At 35.6% G+C, this 15,925-nt stretch overlaps 1 protein-coding gene across 6 annotated transcripts in view; it reads right to left on the reverse strand.

The window, feature by feature from the left end:
• RCOR3 (REST corepressor 3) overlaps positions 1 to 15,925 on the reverse strand; it is a 48,746-nt gene that overhangs the window by 24,476 nt on the left and 8,345 nt on the right. For 4 of the 6 annotated variants that reach the window (XM_037027643.1, XM_037027641.1, XM_037027642.1 and 1 more), the window contains exons 3-7: positions 13,114 to 13,191; positions 10,442 to 10,494; positions 8,492 to 8,653; positions 7,021 to 7,145; positions 6,176 to 6,254 (exon numbers count right to left, since the gene is read on the reverse strand). In XM_037027643.1, coding sequence (XP_036883538.1) covers positions 6,176 to 6,254; positions 7,021 to 7,145; positions 8,492 to 8,653; positions 10,442 to 10,494; positions 13,114 to 13,191 — 497 coding nt within the window. Of the gene's footprint in view, positions 1 to 6,175; positions 6,255 to 7,020; positions 7,146 to 8,491; positions 8,654 to 10,441; positions 10,495 to 12,524; positions 12,907 to 13,113; positions 13,195 to 15,925 lie in introns of those variants that run through there. The other 2 variants (XM_037027645.1, XM_037027646.1) reach the window with 2 other exon arrangements.

Genomic DNA, 15,925 nt, shown 5'->3' on the forward strand with positions numbered 1-15,925 from the left:
AACTAAGGGGTGGGGTGGAATGCTGGAAGGTGGGGGGTGCAGGACTGAGGGAGATAAAGGGGAGAAAAATTGGGACAACTGTAATAGCATAATCAATAAAATATACTTAAAAAATTAACAGATGGAAAAATATTCAGCCTCATCAGTAATCTGATGAATAAAACTGAGAACACAATGAGATACCATTTCAGATTACCAGATTTGTAACATTTTAAAAGTCTAATTATATCAAGCGTTGGCAAGAAGTAATCAGTACTCTGAGAGACCAGTGTAAGCACGTCAAATGTGGAAAACAACGTGCTGTTACCTGGGAAAGTTGGACAGGGTTATACAGTAGTCTACCCGTGCCCCTAATTTTATTTTCTGCAGTTTGCTACCTGCAGTCAACTGTGTTCCAAAATTAAGTGAAAATTCCACAAACAATTCATAAAATTTAAACTGCATGCCACTCTGAGTAGGGTGGTGAAATCTCCTACTGCCCTGCTCTGTCCCATCGGGCACACGAACCACCTCTTTGCCCAGCGTGTCACTGCTGTACATGCTCCCTGCCTGTCAGTCACTTAGCGGTGGTCTCAGGTATCACAGAGACTGTCGTGGTACCACAGTGCTTTTTGTCCAAGTAACCTTTATTTTACTTAATAATGGCCCCAAAGCACAAGAATAATGATGATGGCAATTCAGATATGCCAAAGGGAAGCCGTGAAGTACTTCCTTTAAGTGAAAAGGTGAAAGTTCTCCGATTAATAAAGAAAAAATTGTACACTGGGTTTGTTAAGACCTACAGTAAGAACAAATCTTCTATCAATGAAATTGTGAAAAAAGGAGAAATTCATACTAGTTTTGCTGTCACATCTCAAACTATAAAAGTTATGGCCACCATGGGTGATAAATACTTAGTTAAGATGGAAAACACATGAAATTTGTAGGTGGAAGATGAATAGAAAACATGTTCTGACTGGCGGTGTGTTGGGCCAGAATGCACTGAGCCTATAAGGACGCTTCGGCAACGGATCCCCGGAAAGGAGTGACACCAAACCACTTCCTGCAAGTAAAGGGTGATCACCCAGAGTCAGGAGTGGGTGTGAACCGAAAAACCTAAGGATTCCTGGAGATGTAGCTGCCGGTGAAGAGGCTGCTGCCACATTTCCACTAGAGTTGGTGCTAGGATACTGATTAAGGAAAAAGGTGTGCCTCTATACGAGAAAACATACTATATTAACATATGTAGGGTTCAGTACTATCCGTGCTTTCAGGCATCTACTGGGGGCTTGGAATGTATCCTCTGTACATAAGGAGAGAGGACTGCTGTAGCCAAAACAATAATTTGACTCCAAACCATTGTAGGGTATTGTAGGGTAAAAGTCAATGTTGGCATTTTTATGGAACCAACTGTGCTGTGCATGTCAAGAGAGCTGACTACGAAGTCAGCTCTTTCCTACTACGTGCCAGTGGTACCTCACAATCACCGTACAGTAACAATGGAAAATCCTCCCTAATTTCTAAATGCCCCCTGCAGGGGCAATACTACACCTAGGTAAGAACTACTGTCCAATGCTAAGAACCACTGTCCAATGGGAACTCATATATATATATATATGAACTCATATATATATATGTATATACATATATATGAACTCATATATATATATGTATATACATATATATGAACTCATATATATATGTATATACAAATAATGAACTCATATATACACACACACACACACACACACACATATATATATACACACACACAGAGGATATTTCCTTATCAGTACTTATCAGTATTGTTCATTATAATAAAAAACTGGAAATGATGTCCAAGAGTGAAAGAATGGATAAGCTGTGGCATATGAATACAACAAAATACTATAATACAGCAATAAAATGAATTGCAAAACCATATTGGACAACAACAAAATATAGGTAAGTGAAGAACATACACAATATGATTCCATTTAAGGAAAATTTGAAATGAACAAACTAAGTAAGAGTTGCTCAGAGACACATACATATATGATAAAACTATTAAAATAAGGGAAATGAATAATTGGTAAGTTTCAAGATAGGGTTCCCTTTTCAGGAGAGAGGTTCCCTTTGGAGAGAAGGGGGAGGAGGTGCAATTAAGGAAACACACACAGGACTTCTGTTTCTTAAGTTCAGTGATGAACACACTGGTGTTTATCACTTTTCTTTACACTGTACACACTCTAAGGCACAGGTGGCCAACTCAAGGCCTGAGGGTTGAATCTGGCCCTCCACCTTATTGTCTGGCCCAGCACCTTGTTTCTACCCGGGGCAGCAGTGCTGAGCTCCTTGCCCCTAGTTAAGAAGTAGTTACATTTCATCAGTCCTAAAATTACATTCAGCCCTTTGAAGGCAACCACAAGGCTGATGTGGCACCCGGTGAAAATGAGTTTGACACCCCTGGTCTAAGGTATGTGTAGTTCACAACTTACAGAAGTTAGATCTGTGTTAAAGGCAATCATATAGCACCATTCCCTGCCTGATGTCCCTATCATCTGTGAAAGAGCAGAGACATGAATGAAGCTGCTGACATGCAGTGTCAGCCCTGGACCACAACCCTGCAATACTCTTTTACTTTTTGACTTATTCTCCCTTCACCTTGTTTGCTAATAGGATGAACTCATACGCAAACAAAGACAAAACCTGTATGTATCATCTCACATAGTTAGACAAAATAGTATTCTACAAACACACATATTTTCTAGATAACCCAAATCCTTAATCTCAGATTTGTACAATAATTAAGAGTGCATAATTATAATAAATTTGACGGAATGTTTACTATGTACCAGGACCTGTAGATAAGATATAATTTTTGCTCTTAAAGAGTTTACCACCAGGGATAGGTGGGTAGGAGAGAGGAAACTGTCAGCAATAAACATGTACTCCCCTGCGTGAGTACTGCGATAGATTCAAAGAAGAATAAGGAAGTGGTCAATTTAAGATAAAGCACAGGAGATTTTTACAGAGAAGCTGTATCTTGCAGAGTTATAAGGAATTTCCTTGGCAGATTTGGGAAGAAAGAAAACTCCAGAATAAAGGAGTTTATAACCAATATAACCATAGGACAAAATGCATGTAACTTAAAATCTTATCTACAACTCTGTTAGTAATTGGAAACACGGGATGGGGTGAAGAAAGCGTAGCTAGAGAGTTGGTGGGCTTTTTTTTTTAAAAAAAAAGACAAAGTCACGGAAGGGTTACAAGCAATAAATTTGGTTTTAAAATATTGTTTTGGCAATAGGGTAAAGAATGGATTGGAAGGTGTGGTGTGTAAAGTTGGGTGGCCTGTTTATGAGAGAAGATAATTCAGATAATACCACCTAAAAATAAGGCAATCGAACAGAAAAACAAAGAAGGAGGCCAAAATTTACAGTTCTATGAGAGAATTTAAAAAGTAACAACAAAATAAACTGAATAGTTGAAAAAGAGTCACTAAAATTGAAACAACTAAAAAGGTAGAGAGCCCTGGCTGGTGTAGCTCAGGGGATTGAGCACTGGCCTGTGAACCAAAGGGTTACTGACTCATTTCCCAGTCAGGGCACATGCCTGGGTGCCGGGCCAGGTCCCCAGTGGGGGTGTGTGAGAGGCAACCAACTGATGTTTCCCTCCCCTTCTTTCTTCCTTCCCCTTTGTCTAAAAACAAAATCTTAAGGGCAAAAAAAAAGGCAGACATAAATGAGAGACTGGTGTTATAAAAGATGAAGGGGTCAATAACTTGAAATGACATAGAAATAACAAGTAGAATACAATGAATAATGTTAAATCCCTGGATTTGGCAGCTAGGAGGTCACTGTTGACCTGTCAGTAGTTTCGGACGGGACAAAAGAAGCCTGACGGAGGCAGACTCTGGAGCGAAGCAGTGCTAAGGAACAGGTTTTTGTGCAGACTAGTTGAGAGATAGTTATGTTTGTTTGTTTAATCCTCACCCCAGGACATGCTCACCACTGTGAGAGAGAGGGGAAGGGGGAGAGACAGAAGGGGAGAAACACTGATGTGATAGAGAAGCATCACTTGGTTGCCTCTCCTACCTGCCCCACTGGGACTGAACCTGCAACCTAAGCCTATGTGTCCTGACCCAGAATCTGACCTGAGAATTTGGTTTAGCAGATGATGCTCCAATCAAGTGAGCCACACTGGCCAGGGCAAGTTACACTTTTAAATGGAAGACTTGTGCTTATTTTTAGCTGTCATGGAAAGGATGAAAATACAGCACAGAGAAGGGATGACTGATGGAAAAAGTCCTAGAGGCGATATGAAGGGATCAATAGGCTCAAACAATCAGTGAAATAAGCAGAACAAGGGAAGGAACCTTACAGGGAGAGAGAGGCATTCAGGCATAGACTGTTCACTCAGCAGAGGGTACTAAATATCATTTCATACTACCAGAGTTATAACATTTTAAAAGTCTGTTCATATCAAGTATTGGTAAGAAAGTGAACAAGAGCACTACGTCAAGTGCTAAGGCACAGGTGGCAAACACAAAGCCCATGGGCTGAATCTGGCCCAGCACCTTGTTTCTACCTGGTGGCAGCGCCAAGCTCTTGCTTAACTGTTACAGAGTAGTTACATTTACACAGACCTAAAATCACATTCAGCCACCAATGTAATCACATGGTTGAAGGCAACTACTAGGCTGATATGGCCCCCAGTGAAAATGAGTTTGACATCTCTGTGCTAAGGGATACAAGATGTACAATGTAACTCAGACTCCACCTTCAAAGAGTTCACTGCTTAGTGAGAAAAACTGTAATATAATGTTTTAAGTTTAGATATACTCAGATGAAAAGGGCAGTATGGGGTAGCACAAAGGTTAGGGGGAGGACTAGAACTGAAATGAGTTCCTGATTGATATTTCCTCTGTGAAGTAGAAGGTGAAGTTATCTGCCAAGATTTTGGGGGGAGTGAGAGGTACTCCCCCCAAAATCTTATCTGCACCTATGTGATGTGCAGAAAAGGGTGAGTGTTCAAAATAGTTGCTGAAAAAAAAGTTCCTCAGATAACAGAACCACAGTGACTTTTATTCAAGATTGACTAAGTTCTGGGTACAAAGTGCTTTTATACATACTACCTCTAATTCTCAAAACAATCCTATTGTTTTTATTTCACCAATGGAAAAAACTTAGGGTTACCAATGGTTAAAAACTAAGAGCTGCTAAGGACTACACTGTGATTGAAAACTGCTTTTTGTAAGGAGCAGGAATTTCTGTGATTGTGCCATACCCCCTGCCGTGCCTTTCAGACCAAGAAGAGCAGTGTGGGTGTATGAGATTAGGCAGGCAGGCTGGAAGGATGAGGGAAATGGCAGGCGAAAGATCCTGGAAAGAGAACAACTGACGTAGTTGATTACTGGGCTCGGGGAAACCAGGCAGACTTGGGGGAAAAAAGGAATGAATAAATTTGAGACCACTTAGCAATATTCACACAATTAGTAAAATACCAAGTTGAGGTAAGAATAGAATTTTTAAAATTTCACTGATGAAAGAGTTTAAGAGAATGACTAGAATGGGCCATGGCACTGAGTTCCTTAGAAGGAGTAAGTCATTAAATTGGATGCGGTCATACTCTATCTCCAGTTTCAATGTTATTTTCATTATTCCACAGCTGCCTATAGCTCATAAGTCTTTACCTATCAACATTTGGTCTAAATAGGCATGTATATCAATTTACCCCATTCTTAATGATTTTAAGTCATCATTATTATCACCACACTAAGAAATTCTTCCATTTTTCGTTTGAGGCAGCTTTCCATTTTCACTGCTGTCAGTGTAGCTGTTACTTATTTCCAAATGCTACTCGTTTGGTATAATACGAAACAAAAAAATGTTTTCAATAAAAACTGGGTAACAACCAGAAAGCTTAATTTTACTCTAGATACATCTGAGGGTATTTTACTTCCTTTCTATGGATTAACAATTAGGGATGGTGACAGGGCTTTTGATCCTTCTGAGTGGATGGGATAACCCCCAAATTGCTTAAACCACTAATTAACTGGAGTTCTAGATATTAATGGTTTTCAAAAAACTCTAATACTGGAATTTACAACCACCCAAATCATTATGTAAAAACGTTTTTCTTATTATGAACTAGTCTTCATTCTTTCTGAATGCATGTATAGGACAACTATAAGCGCTCTGATGATCAACATTACCTCTTTCTTGGCTTCTTTTTTGGGATCATAATCACTATCATTTCCATCCATTGGGTGGGTTTCTTCCACATCATCATCACTGAGAAGAGACAGAGACAGTAAACTTCCTTCCTTTCTTTTTTATTGCATTCCAGTGCTCTTATCAAAGGGTCATACACCTTGCTAATAAGTTTACTAAGTATTTCCCAGCAGAACAAGGGCTGTCCTTGGGAAGACGAGCTTTTATGATACAGATTTCTGTAGTGCTGAGAAACATTTAAAGCAGAGATTCATTTTAGCAAACATTTTTAGCTGGAAAAAAACCTCGATAGGAAAGATATTTAGAAAGAAATGTCATTTGGAAAAAAGAACACATATTAATTTGATATAATACTTATTATTATTTCAGTTTTCCAGTTGGACAATAAAGACAGACAAAAACGAGTTAATGAAATTATTTTATACTACCATAGTAATACAGTTACAATAATGTGAACTTCAATTACTGAGGTAATTGTGGAAAGAGCATCTTTTATAGAATATAGTTATTAGATATATTTAATAGATTCTAAATACATGTATTAAATATATTAATACTAAAAGGAAGCATTTGGGATTATAGTCAAACACAGATCAAAAGTAACTCAGTTGAAATGTTTGCTGGCTATCATTAACAGCTAATGAGTTAAAGAAAGTTCTTACTAATAAGATTTTTTTTACCACTCACCTCTTCCTGTCAAAGCAGAAACGTGACTGTAAGGATAAGAAGTACTTACAATGTGTTGTGATAATTTTTGTGCCTCAGAAAATATAATCAATCCAATAGTGTCCCTAACAATGTATCTATATAAAGGTATCCAACCTACCTGTCACCCTGATTATGTCTATTGGCTAGTTTACGAGCCTGACGATCCATCAAACTTGTCCTAGATCGAGTTTTTTTCCAGGAATAGTAATATTTTACAAGGCTAGCAATTGTTTTATCTGGAAGCTTGAAAAAAAAATCATGTTAATATCAGCAAGTTTAATTCATAAACTCCAATTAACAGCATAACTATTTCTGATATTATTCTTTGATACTTAGAAAACAAAGGCATAGATAAAAACATTTTCATGGGTACTTTCAAAAATGATAAAGATAAAATGTGTGTTATAGTCATAGCACCCTACTCACGCCTACGTCACCGACATTATGCCTATCTGTTCTCAGGGAGGGGAGAAAGTTGTCACAAACACAGTGAGAATGATCCCAGAAGTCCCCAGCAGTCAGTGCCACACAATTTTCCCCCCCTATGTAAATAAGAATTCTTCATTGGTATATAGTTCACGTATCATAAAATCCTCCAGTTTAAATGTACAAGTCAGTGGTTTTTAGTATATTTACTGCTATGTGCAACCGTCACTAAATTCCCAACATCTTCATAACCTCAAAAAGAAACCCTATACCCACCCCCAGTCACTCCTTATTCTCTCCTTAACCTAATCTCTATGGATTTGTCTACTCTGAACATTTCATATAAATGAAATCAGACATGTGACCTTTTATAAATGGCTTCTCTCACTCAGCATAATGTTTTCAGGAAAAACTATTCAATTCTTAATGATGATTTTTTAAAATCATTTTGTTTTAAATCCATGTTTGAAATGATAAATAATGCAAATACACTTTGGCTACCAAATCAAGTCTTTGGGTATTAAAATGACTAATGATCATGTATTGATTTGTCATAGAGGCAAACAAGGATGCACACTCCCAATCAATAATGTTTGTTATGATTATGAAAGACACCCAGATATATTTTCAAACATGAACTAGTTTTTATCCATTCAGGTTAAAAGTGTTTCATGCAGCAACTTCTCAGGTTTATGTTACTTTGACACTGAAAATTTAAGAACTAGAAATAAAGAACTATTTTCTTCTAAAAAAAAGAAAGCAACAGCACCTGAAAAATACTAAATTACAGAATATTTAAAAATTGATCTTCATATCTAAAGGAATATAAATTAAAAATAAAAGTTCTTATGTTAAAAAAGAAAACATTTAAAAATAAAATTATAATTTTTTTCCCAGAATGACAAACTCTTTTTAAACAATACTATTATACATATATTTGTCATAATAAAAGTTAACTTATTACAATAAAATAGCAAATAACTGTCATGCACTAGAGTGAATGTGGACAGTAGGACTATATGCAAATGTATTTATTGCAAATTTTTAAAAAATTAAAATTTGATTGGGAAACTTTTTTTCTATTTAATAGTTAGAAAGTGTTCAATATCAGCATAAGGTATCACTCAGGTATGAAATCCCAGTTAGGAACAAAATTACCGTACCATTTGTTGAATCCTGTGAAAGCTCTTCCCATGAAAACTAAAGGCTTGTTCAAATAGGACTTTATCTTCCACTGTCCACTCATCCGGAAAGGGAGTAAAATTCGGGAGGTCGGCAAGGGACTTCTCAATGTTATGTTTATGCCAGAACAACATGCCAAGTGCCTTTGAAGAGAAATCAATCCCCTTTGGTTGTTAATGGACTTATCACACTTAAGAGAGTTAAACACAAATCATGTTACAATCTTAAGCCTATGACTTCAACTGAAGATACACTCATAGTTTGGGGCTTTTAATCAGGGTTGCAGAAGTAGCAGACCTCATTTTTTCTTTCTTTTAAACCGGGGCCTCAGAATAGTGGATGTTCTTACATACCACATTTGCTAGAGAATCTGTGAACTGAGGAGAGTGATTATAATCACTAAAGAAGGTCTGAAGGCTCATATCAAGACTTTTACCTACATTAATTCACTGATCAATGTGTAGAGAAAAATATGCTGAAAGGAAAAATAAGTAAACCAGTAGTTGAATGAAAATTATTGATCATAACACAAAACTAGAAGTGCTCAGTTGAGACTTAGAGAAATACTTTTCGGACCGTAAGACACACCTAGGTTTTAGAGGAGGAAAACAGGAAAAAAAATTGAAATAAATTGTAGTAAAATATTTAATAACATAAACATAATACTTCACCAATATAAATATAAACAGAACTCAACAGCAGCACTAACAACCATTATTTCTCCCAAATTTGGGGGGTGGGGGAGTGCATCTTATAGTCCAAAAAATACAGTAGTTGTTTTAACCTTTTAGAAATATATCATGGACTAAACACTTCCAAGAAGAATTCCTAAGCTACAACTATAACAATCTTTTATCATATGTAAACTTCTTTATTATCATAATATTCACAAAGAATCATCATGATGCATATCAGTAACTTCAATGATTGTATTAGCAAATCATAGGGAAGCCTTAAATAAACGATTTCCAACATTCCACAATTTTTTATTATAGGTAGGCAGTTGGCTTTTATCTTTACAGTAAGGTATGGATGTCATTTAAGGGATACAGTTTTATTTCTTAAGAGTTTTATTCTTTTAAATATTGAGTTTTAATGCTAAATTCTATACTTTGGTATACTTAAAAGCAAACATGAAAATGAACATATGTACAGTCATATTTTAAAGAATTAACTTTCTTAAATATTAAACAGTAAGTCAAGGCTTAAAAACCAAATACATAATCAGAGGCTTCAAATTTGTAAGAAAAGATAACTATATTTAGATAAATACCTTAATTTCAGAAAAAAGATTTTTTAATTATATAACCATGTTACTATCTATAAAGTTAGTTCTTAATAATCCAGGTTATAGGTAATTGACTTATTTCACTAGTAATTCTGACAAAGGTTAATCTAATACTTAGTTCAAATGAGATTTAAGTGATTCTGTGTTCTCCATCACTGCATCAGTATGGGATAAATAAACCATAGCCATATATATATCTCCTTTTAAAGTTATCCAATTTTTAAAAATCTCTCTGTGAATTATTTCATTCATAGTTTAAAAGTCTTAACTATATCTTTAAATAAAAAGTATAACTTAAGTCTTTTGGATTAAAAAGTCAAAGAGAATTATCTGTATTCAAAAATTTTTCCCTTTTTGGTAAGCATTTTACCAGAGTAAGACTGAAGGCCTCCATTTCAGATATTTTAAAAACTCAAAGTAGAATAAAAACAGAGGTATTTAGAGAAAAATGTTCAAGCCCTTGAGAAAAATAATGTTTATAAAAACAAAACTGTTAATGCTGAAAGGTCAGATTTTGCTCGGACTTTTGGTGTCTCTAAAGTTGGTTGAACTTGCCCTTTTCAGACAGAAATGATCATGAGATGCTCTTTGGATTTTGTATATATTGAGGCAAGCCTTAGTATTAAAATGTTTCTTTACATACCTGTTCCACATTGTAGCCATGTTTCTCCTTTGCAATTGCAATATATTCATCCACTGTAATGAAACAATGTTATATAATTAATTATATTTACTTTATTTGCCCAGGTCTATACTGTTTTTTTAACAAAACAGGATAATTTATATTCCAGGGGTAAAAAATAGCCAAAGTCATTTTCTATTAAATATTACAAAAGACTTTTACTTGCATGAATGGGGTCAGAAGTTCATTGGTTTAAAATTTTACTTAGTATGACTTCTCTCTATGACCATATAAGCATATACTTATTAAATTCAATTAGTATAATTATTTTTGTATATAAAAAAGATCAATCTGAGGGTAGCCGATGGACTCTAATTACAGTGTAAAATATCAGACAATTTACTGATTTTTTTGCTGCAGTCTTCGTTTGAAGTTATTTAGCTGTTTAAGACCCTATCTCATATTTGGAGTTGACCCAAAGCTTTACCTTCCCGGTTTTTGTCACCTACACACAGTAGCAACATAGTTAGGTACACTTCAGTACCCCTAAAATTTTCTTCAGCTCTTCCTTCTAGGTACACAAAAGGTGCTTGAATATTCCAATTTCATTCATCCACCATATGAAATGGAGCCATCAGAATTATTTAGATAAGCACAGCTTCCGATGATATACTGGCTATTTTAAGGCCTCTTTGCTGAGAAGCCTACCATTTCACACTCAGCAAGAGTCAGTTTTATGTGAAGTCTATAGTTATTCCTGATTCATATTTATTATTATATATGTGCACATGTGTATATAGGCATACACATGTATACATATATATGCTTTGAGCAAATTTTTGAGAAGCAGTGTTAGAGTTCTGATCCTAGAACAGCTAGTCTACCTGAGCTCGATTCTCCACCTTCTTGTTAGAGTTTTAACTTTAGGCAATTAACTTGGCTTTTTTGTACCTTAGTTTCCTCACTCTAAATGGTGATAAAAACAACACCTTCCTCCTAAGAATAAATGAGCTAACACATGTAAAGTGCTCAGAATAGCACCTGGCACATTTAAGTACTTTATAAGAATTAGTTATCATTATTAGTCAGTAGAGTGCAGATTAATATGTAAATATGCTATTAGAAAAATAATGCTATTAGAATAACTATCTTCTATAGATGTTATTATATCTCCTTAAGCGTGTAAGTTTTTAGTATGGAAAATCCCAATATTATATTTTGTTTAGAACCCATAGTACTTAAAACATATGAAAGGTCTAAATCTATGCTGATTATACTTTAACAAAAATGTCTTCTAGTCCTATAAATAGAAGGCTAAACAGTATCAATCAAGCTGTGGTTCTTAACCCTGGCTATGCATTAGAATGAGCAGAGGAGCTTTTAAAAATTCCAGGCTCCATGTTTGAAAACTCTGATTGAGTTGGTTAGAGATAGAGACCAAATATCAGTAGTGTTTGCTTTTTAAATGTTCCCCCAGCGATTCCAATGCAGAGCCCTAAACCTCCAGGATATTCCTTCCACATGGACACCACTCTACCAGGAAACGTTGGTTTTCTGAATTTTGTTTACCACTTTGCTAAGAAAGGCACCATTGTATAAAACAGTGTTAAAACAGCAAAGGCTAGTGACACCCTGATACTCAGTTTGTGAATGAAAGCCTGGGCCTATAACGAGGACTGAACCAAAGACACTTGATAGTCCTTTTCAGGTTTCTCAGTATATAGTCCCAGGCCAATTATAATTTCATGTTTTTGCCTAAGAATGCTTCAAGAACTTTTAATCCTAGATTATCAGCTAGACCTTTTGGTGGTATTTTACAGCCCTTAAATAGGAAGAATTATCACGTATGCAAAATATTACTCAGTTTCCAATTTTTAGTTCTCTTACTGCATCAATAAGTATAGACTTACTATGCTCATGGTCATTACTTCTCATGGGACTATATAAACCATCATGGGACAGCTATAAGATTAGTCAATATTTTTGAAAGATAAGCTTATTTTACAGCTGCTAGCATAGCTGTTCAGTGGGGTTTGTTTGTTTGTTTGTTTTTAGTAAATTCAATGATAACTAAATGGAGGGATGGGGATCTTAGTTTTGTTACCTGCACGTTTCCTATATCTGATGTGCCGCAAAGGATCGGGTCCGCTACATCACATGGAAGTCTAAAGCCACACCATGATTCAAGAGGTGCATGGTCAATGATCCAGAAGGTCTCAGTCCAGAAATGGAGAGCACAAAGATGACCTGATTGATGGCTGCTGAAGTCAGTTCTTTCCCCTTTCCTCTTTAAAATGGTAATGATAGTGGGCTCTTTGAAGTTTGCAGGCATTTCTTTACATCTCCACACACTGAGGAAAAGCCTGTGCAGATGTCTACATAGTAACTCCCTCCCCTGCTTGAGGATTTAAGCAGCAATGCCATCAGATCCTAGGTTTCCTCTGTCTTCCTGGGCCTGACACAAATTGGAATGATCAACCCACTGCCTTTCAAAAGGAAAAACATGCTAATACAACAACCTCCATCAAAAAACAAAACAAAACAAAGACAGACTGGTTTTTCTTACGAGCATCTAAACAAATATAAATATATTTATATATATTTGTTTTGGGACCCCAAAACAAATATAAACTGCATTTTTAATTGGTTGATAGATCCTTACTGGCACAAACATTCAATTTCAGAAAACTTACATTTGGTGTCTGGGATACTGTGATATGGAGACCACACAAGCATTCCTCCATTGTCTTTATCTGTGTACTTTGTAGCACCTGCGGGGAAAATTAATGAATTTGAATGTGATGGATTTTTGTCTGTGTTCATAATGCGTGTAAGCAGTGTTAGTTTACTTCTATTTGGTACAGTACCTGCAAAAGAGGGCAAAGAAACAAAGTACAAAAAAATAAAGAGAAGGAAAACAGACTGACGTTACCCCTTTAAATTAAAAAGACTTTCTTAAGTACCTTACGCATCTCTATTACTTTACAGATAACTCTGACTCAACCTTGTATACATTACTTAGAAGTCAATAAAAACTCTTTTAAAAGCACAGAGAATGCCTCAGGTGATAGATAAGTTAACTCCTTGACCCTATGTCTAACTGGGCCGAGATTACTGTAATTTTTAAATAACTGTACCTGTTTTTCATGGTTTTTACTTAATCTTATTACTTGCTAGAAGTCTGTCAGCTATTCCTTTTTAGACTTCACTTATTAATTTTATATTCATAAAAGGATGTGATCCATGTAAGAAGAAAACAAAGTAAAAAGGTAGAAATTAATAATCCTTTCTTCTTAATCAGAGTCTACCTCTAATGTAGAAGCGTACCACTGCTATTTCTAAATTACTTCTCACCCGTTATAATCTGAAAAGTCAGAAAAACCAAGCTCTACTGAAACCGCACGCAAACTGAAGAAAGAATGAAAGCCTGACACGACTGCTCCAGAGCCAAGCACCTGCCTGTGGGGCCGTTCTTTTTCCGCCTTCTTCCTAATTCTTAGGTGTATTCAAGCTAATGAAAACTATCCACAAATGAAGCATTGTCGATAACTAGTCACCTATTTTAAGAAGACTTATTTATAAGCATGCCATAATTGATTTTTATGAAGTGTTGATAGCTACAGCAAATAATGGCCAGAATTTCAAAATTATTCCCATTAGAATTCTGAAGTTAAACTGTAACCATTTATAAAGTTGTAAGACATCTGAAATACAGAACATTCATTTCCAGCACAAGGAACTACTACAAAACATTCATTTTCTAGCAAAAGAAACTATTACTATAATCTCAATCTAGAGAAGCTATTTATCGAGCAATAATATCATTTTTTTTTAATTTTTGGAGAATCATCACATGTCACTACTGTATATTCAACAAATGTTTGAGAATGATATACTGTTAGTGAAATATGCAGCCAAAATTGTTTCTAAAATTTGTATCTCTTTTACTATATGGAAAAATTAAGGATAGAGAAAAGAGAAATGAAAGAACACTATCAAAGTACAATATTAGAAAAAACCATTAAAAACATAATTACACAATAAATCTAAACGCAAAACCCATCACATTTTGTGTTAAGTATGTTTAATAAAAGAGGACAAAAATGGGAGCTAAGAACTTAAGAAAATGCAAGCTAGAAGTACATTATCTAAAATTTATAGTCTATGAAAATAAATCTTAATGTCTTCTAAAAATTTCATTAAAACTATACACTTAATTAAAATGGCTGAACCATGACTGTAAAGTAAATAGTCAGGGCTACAGGGAACCCAAGACAACTAACGGCTTGGTTCTCTGGTTCTCTGGTTCCCTGGCATATGTTCAGGTTTTCGCATCCCTTCATCGACCACAGTATACTTCAGTGGAACTTCATTCAACTGGCACTTAGTTTGGGTTTTCGGTATGTTCTTGATGTTGTGTGATGTATTGGGGATGAGGTGAACCCCCCCCCCCCCCCCGCCCCGACACAAGGCTGATGCAGTGGCAAGAAAAACTGTTAGAAAATGTTTCCACCCTGGGGTGTAACTTCCAAAATCTCTAGTGATTGGAGTACCTGCTTCATTGAGCAAATCATATGAATTTTAATGGACAGACTTGCAAACTCCTTGGAGTTTGACCCTATTACCTTCAATTATGAGGCAAGGTAGAACAAATGGAAAAACTGGATTCAAGCAGAACAAATTTAATTACACAGGACTGAGTGAACAGATGAGAAGAAGTACAATTTTATGACTTTTTATTTGAAATGCTGATTTTTAAAATCTTTTGTTTTCTACATATAAAGATTTTTTGTTTCTTTCTCTTAAAGTACCTATGACCTAGAGCACTTTGGTAAATTTCACTTTTTTGTAGGCATTTGAAACATTTTTTTCTGTCTTTCATCCCTTCAGACTTTGGAGACTTTCAATGAGTACTTTCATTTTCAAGGCAGTATGTTTGTATAAAGTTCAATACGAATCAGTTCTCTTTATAACAGGACACAAGGCTTAGACTGGAATGTCATATTTGAGAGAAATATGCATAGGTTCAGTATGACCAGAAAGCTTTAAGGAATCAAAACTGACTTTGGAAGCCAATAAAAAGTTCCTTGGAAAAACTGCCTGGTACCTTGCTTACATGACTCTCAATAGTCCTTCCAGGTAAGGAACAAATGTTCCTTCCTGGGAGATTCACGGAAAGAATCTCAAGATAGAATGGGTACCTACCTCGAAGAGAGAGGGATTCATCCCAATTCTATAGGTATTGTGGGCAAAGTCTGATGGTAAGTATGACGCTTGGTTTCTTAGGCTTGGTAAGTTTTTTCAAGTTCAGACAGCAAAGTCCTTATAGAAAATTACAGCAAAGCAGGGTTAAAAGAACCTATGTGGCTGATTACTTTTCTTGGTGGACTTATTCAAATATCAGGCCAAGTTTACTGAAATTAGACTCACTTTACAGATATAGTATGTCTTAATTTGGTTATCTTTGTTAAAGGTGGGGGTGATTTTAGAGAGAAAAATTGTTTT

This window comes from Sturnira hondurensis, unplaced genomic scaffold (genome assembly GCF_014824575.4).
Source record: "Sturnira hondurensis isolate 20B ecotype Veracruz unplaced genomic scaffold, ASM1482457v3 Scaffold0019216, whole genome shotgun sequence".
NCBI lineage: Eukaryota > Metazoa > Chordata > Mammalia > Chiroptera > Phyllostomidae > Sturnira > Sturnira hondurensis.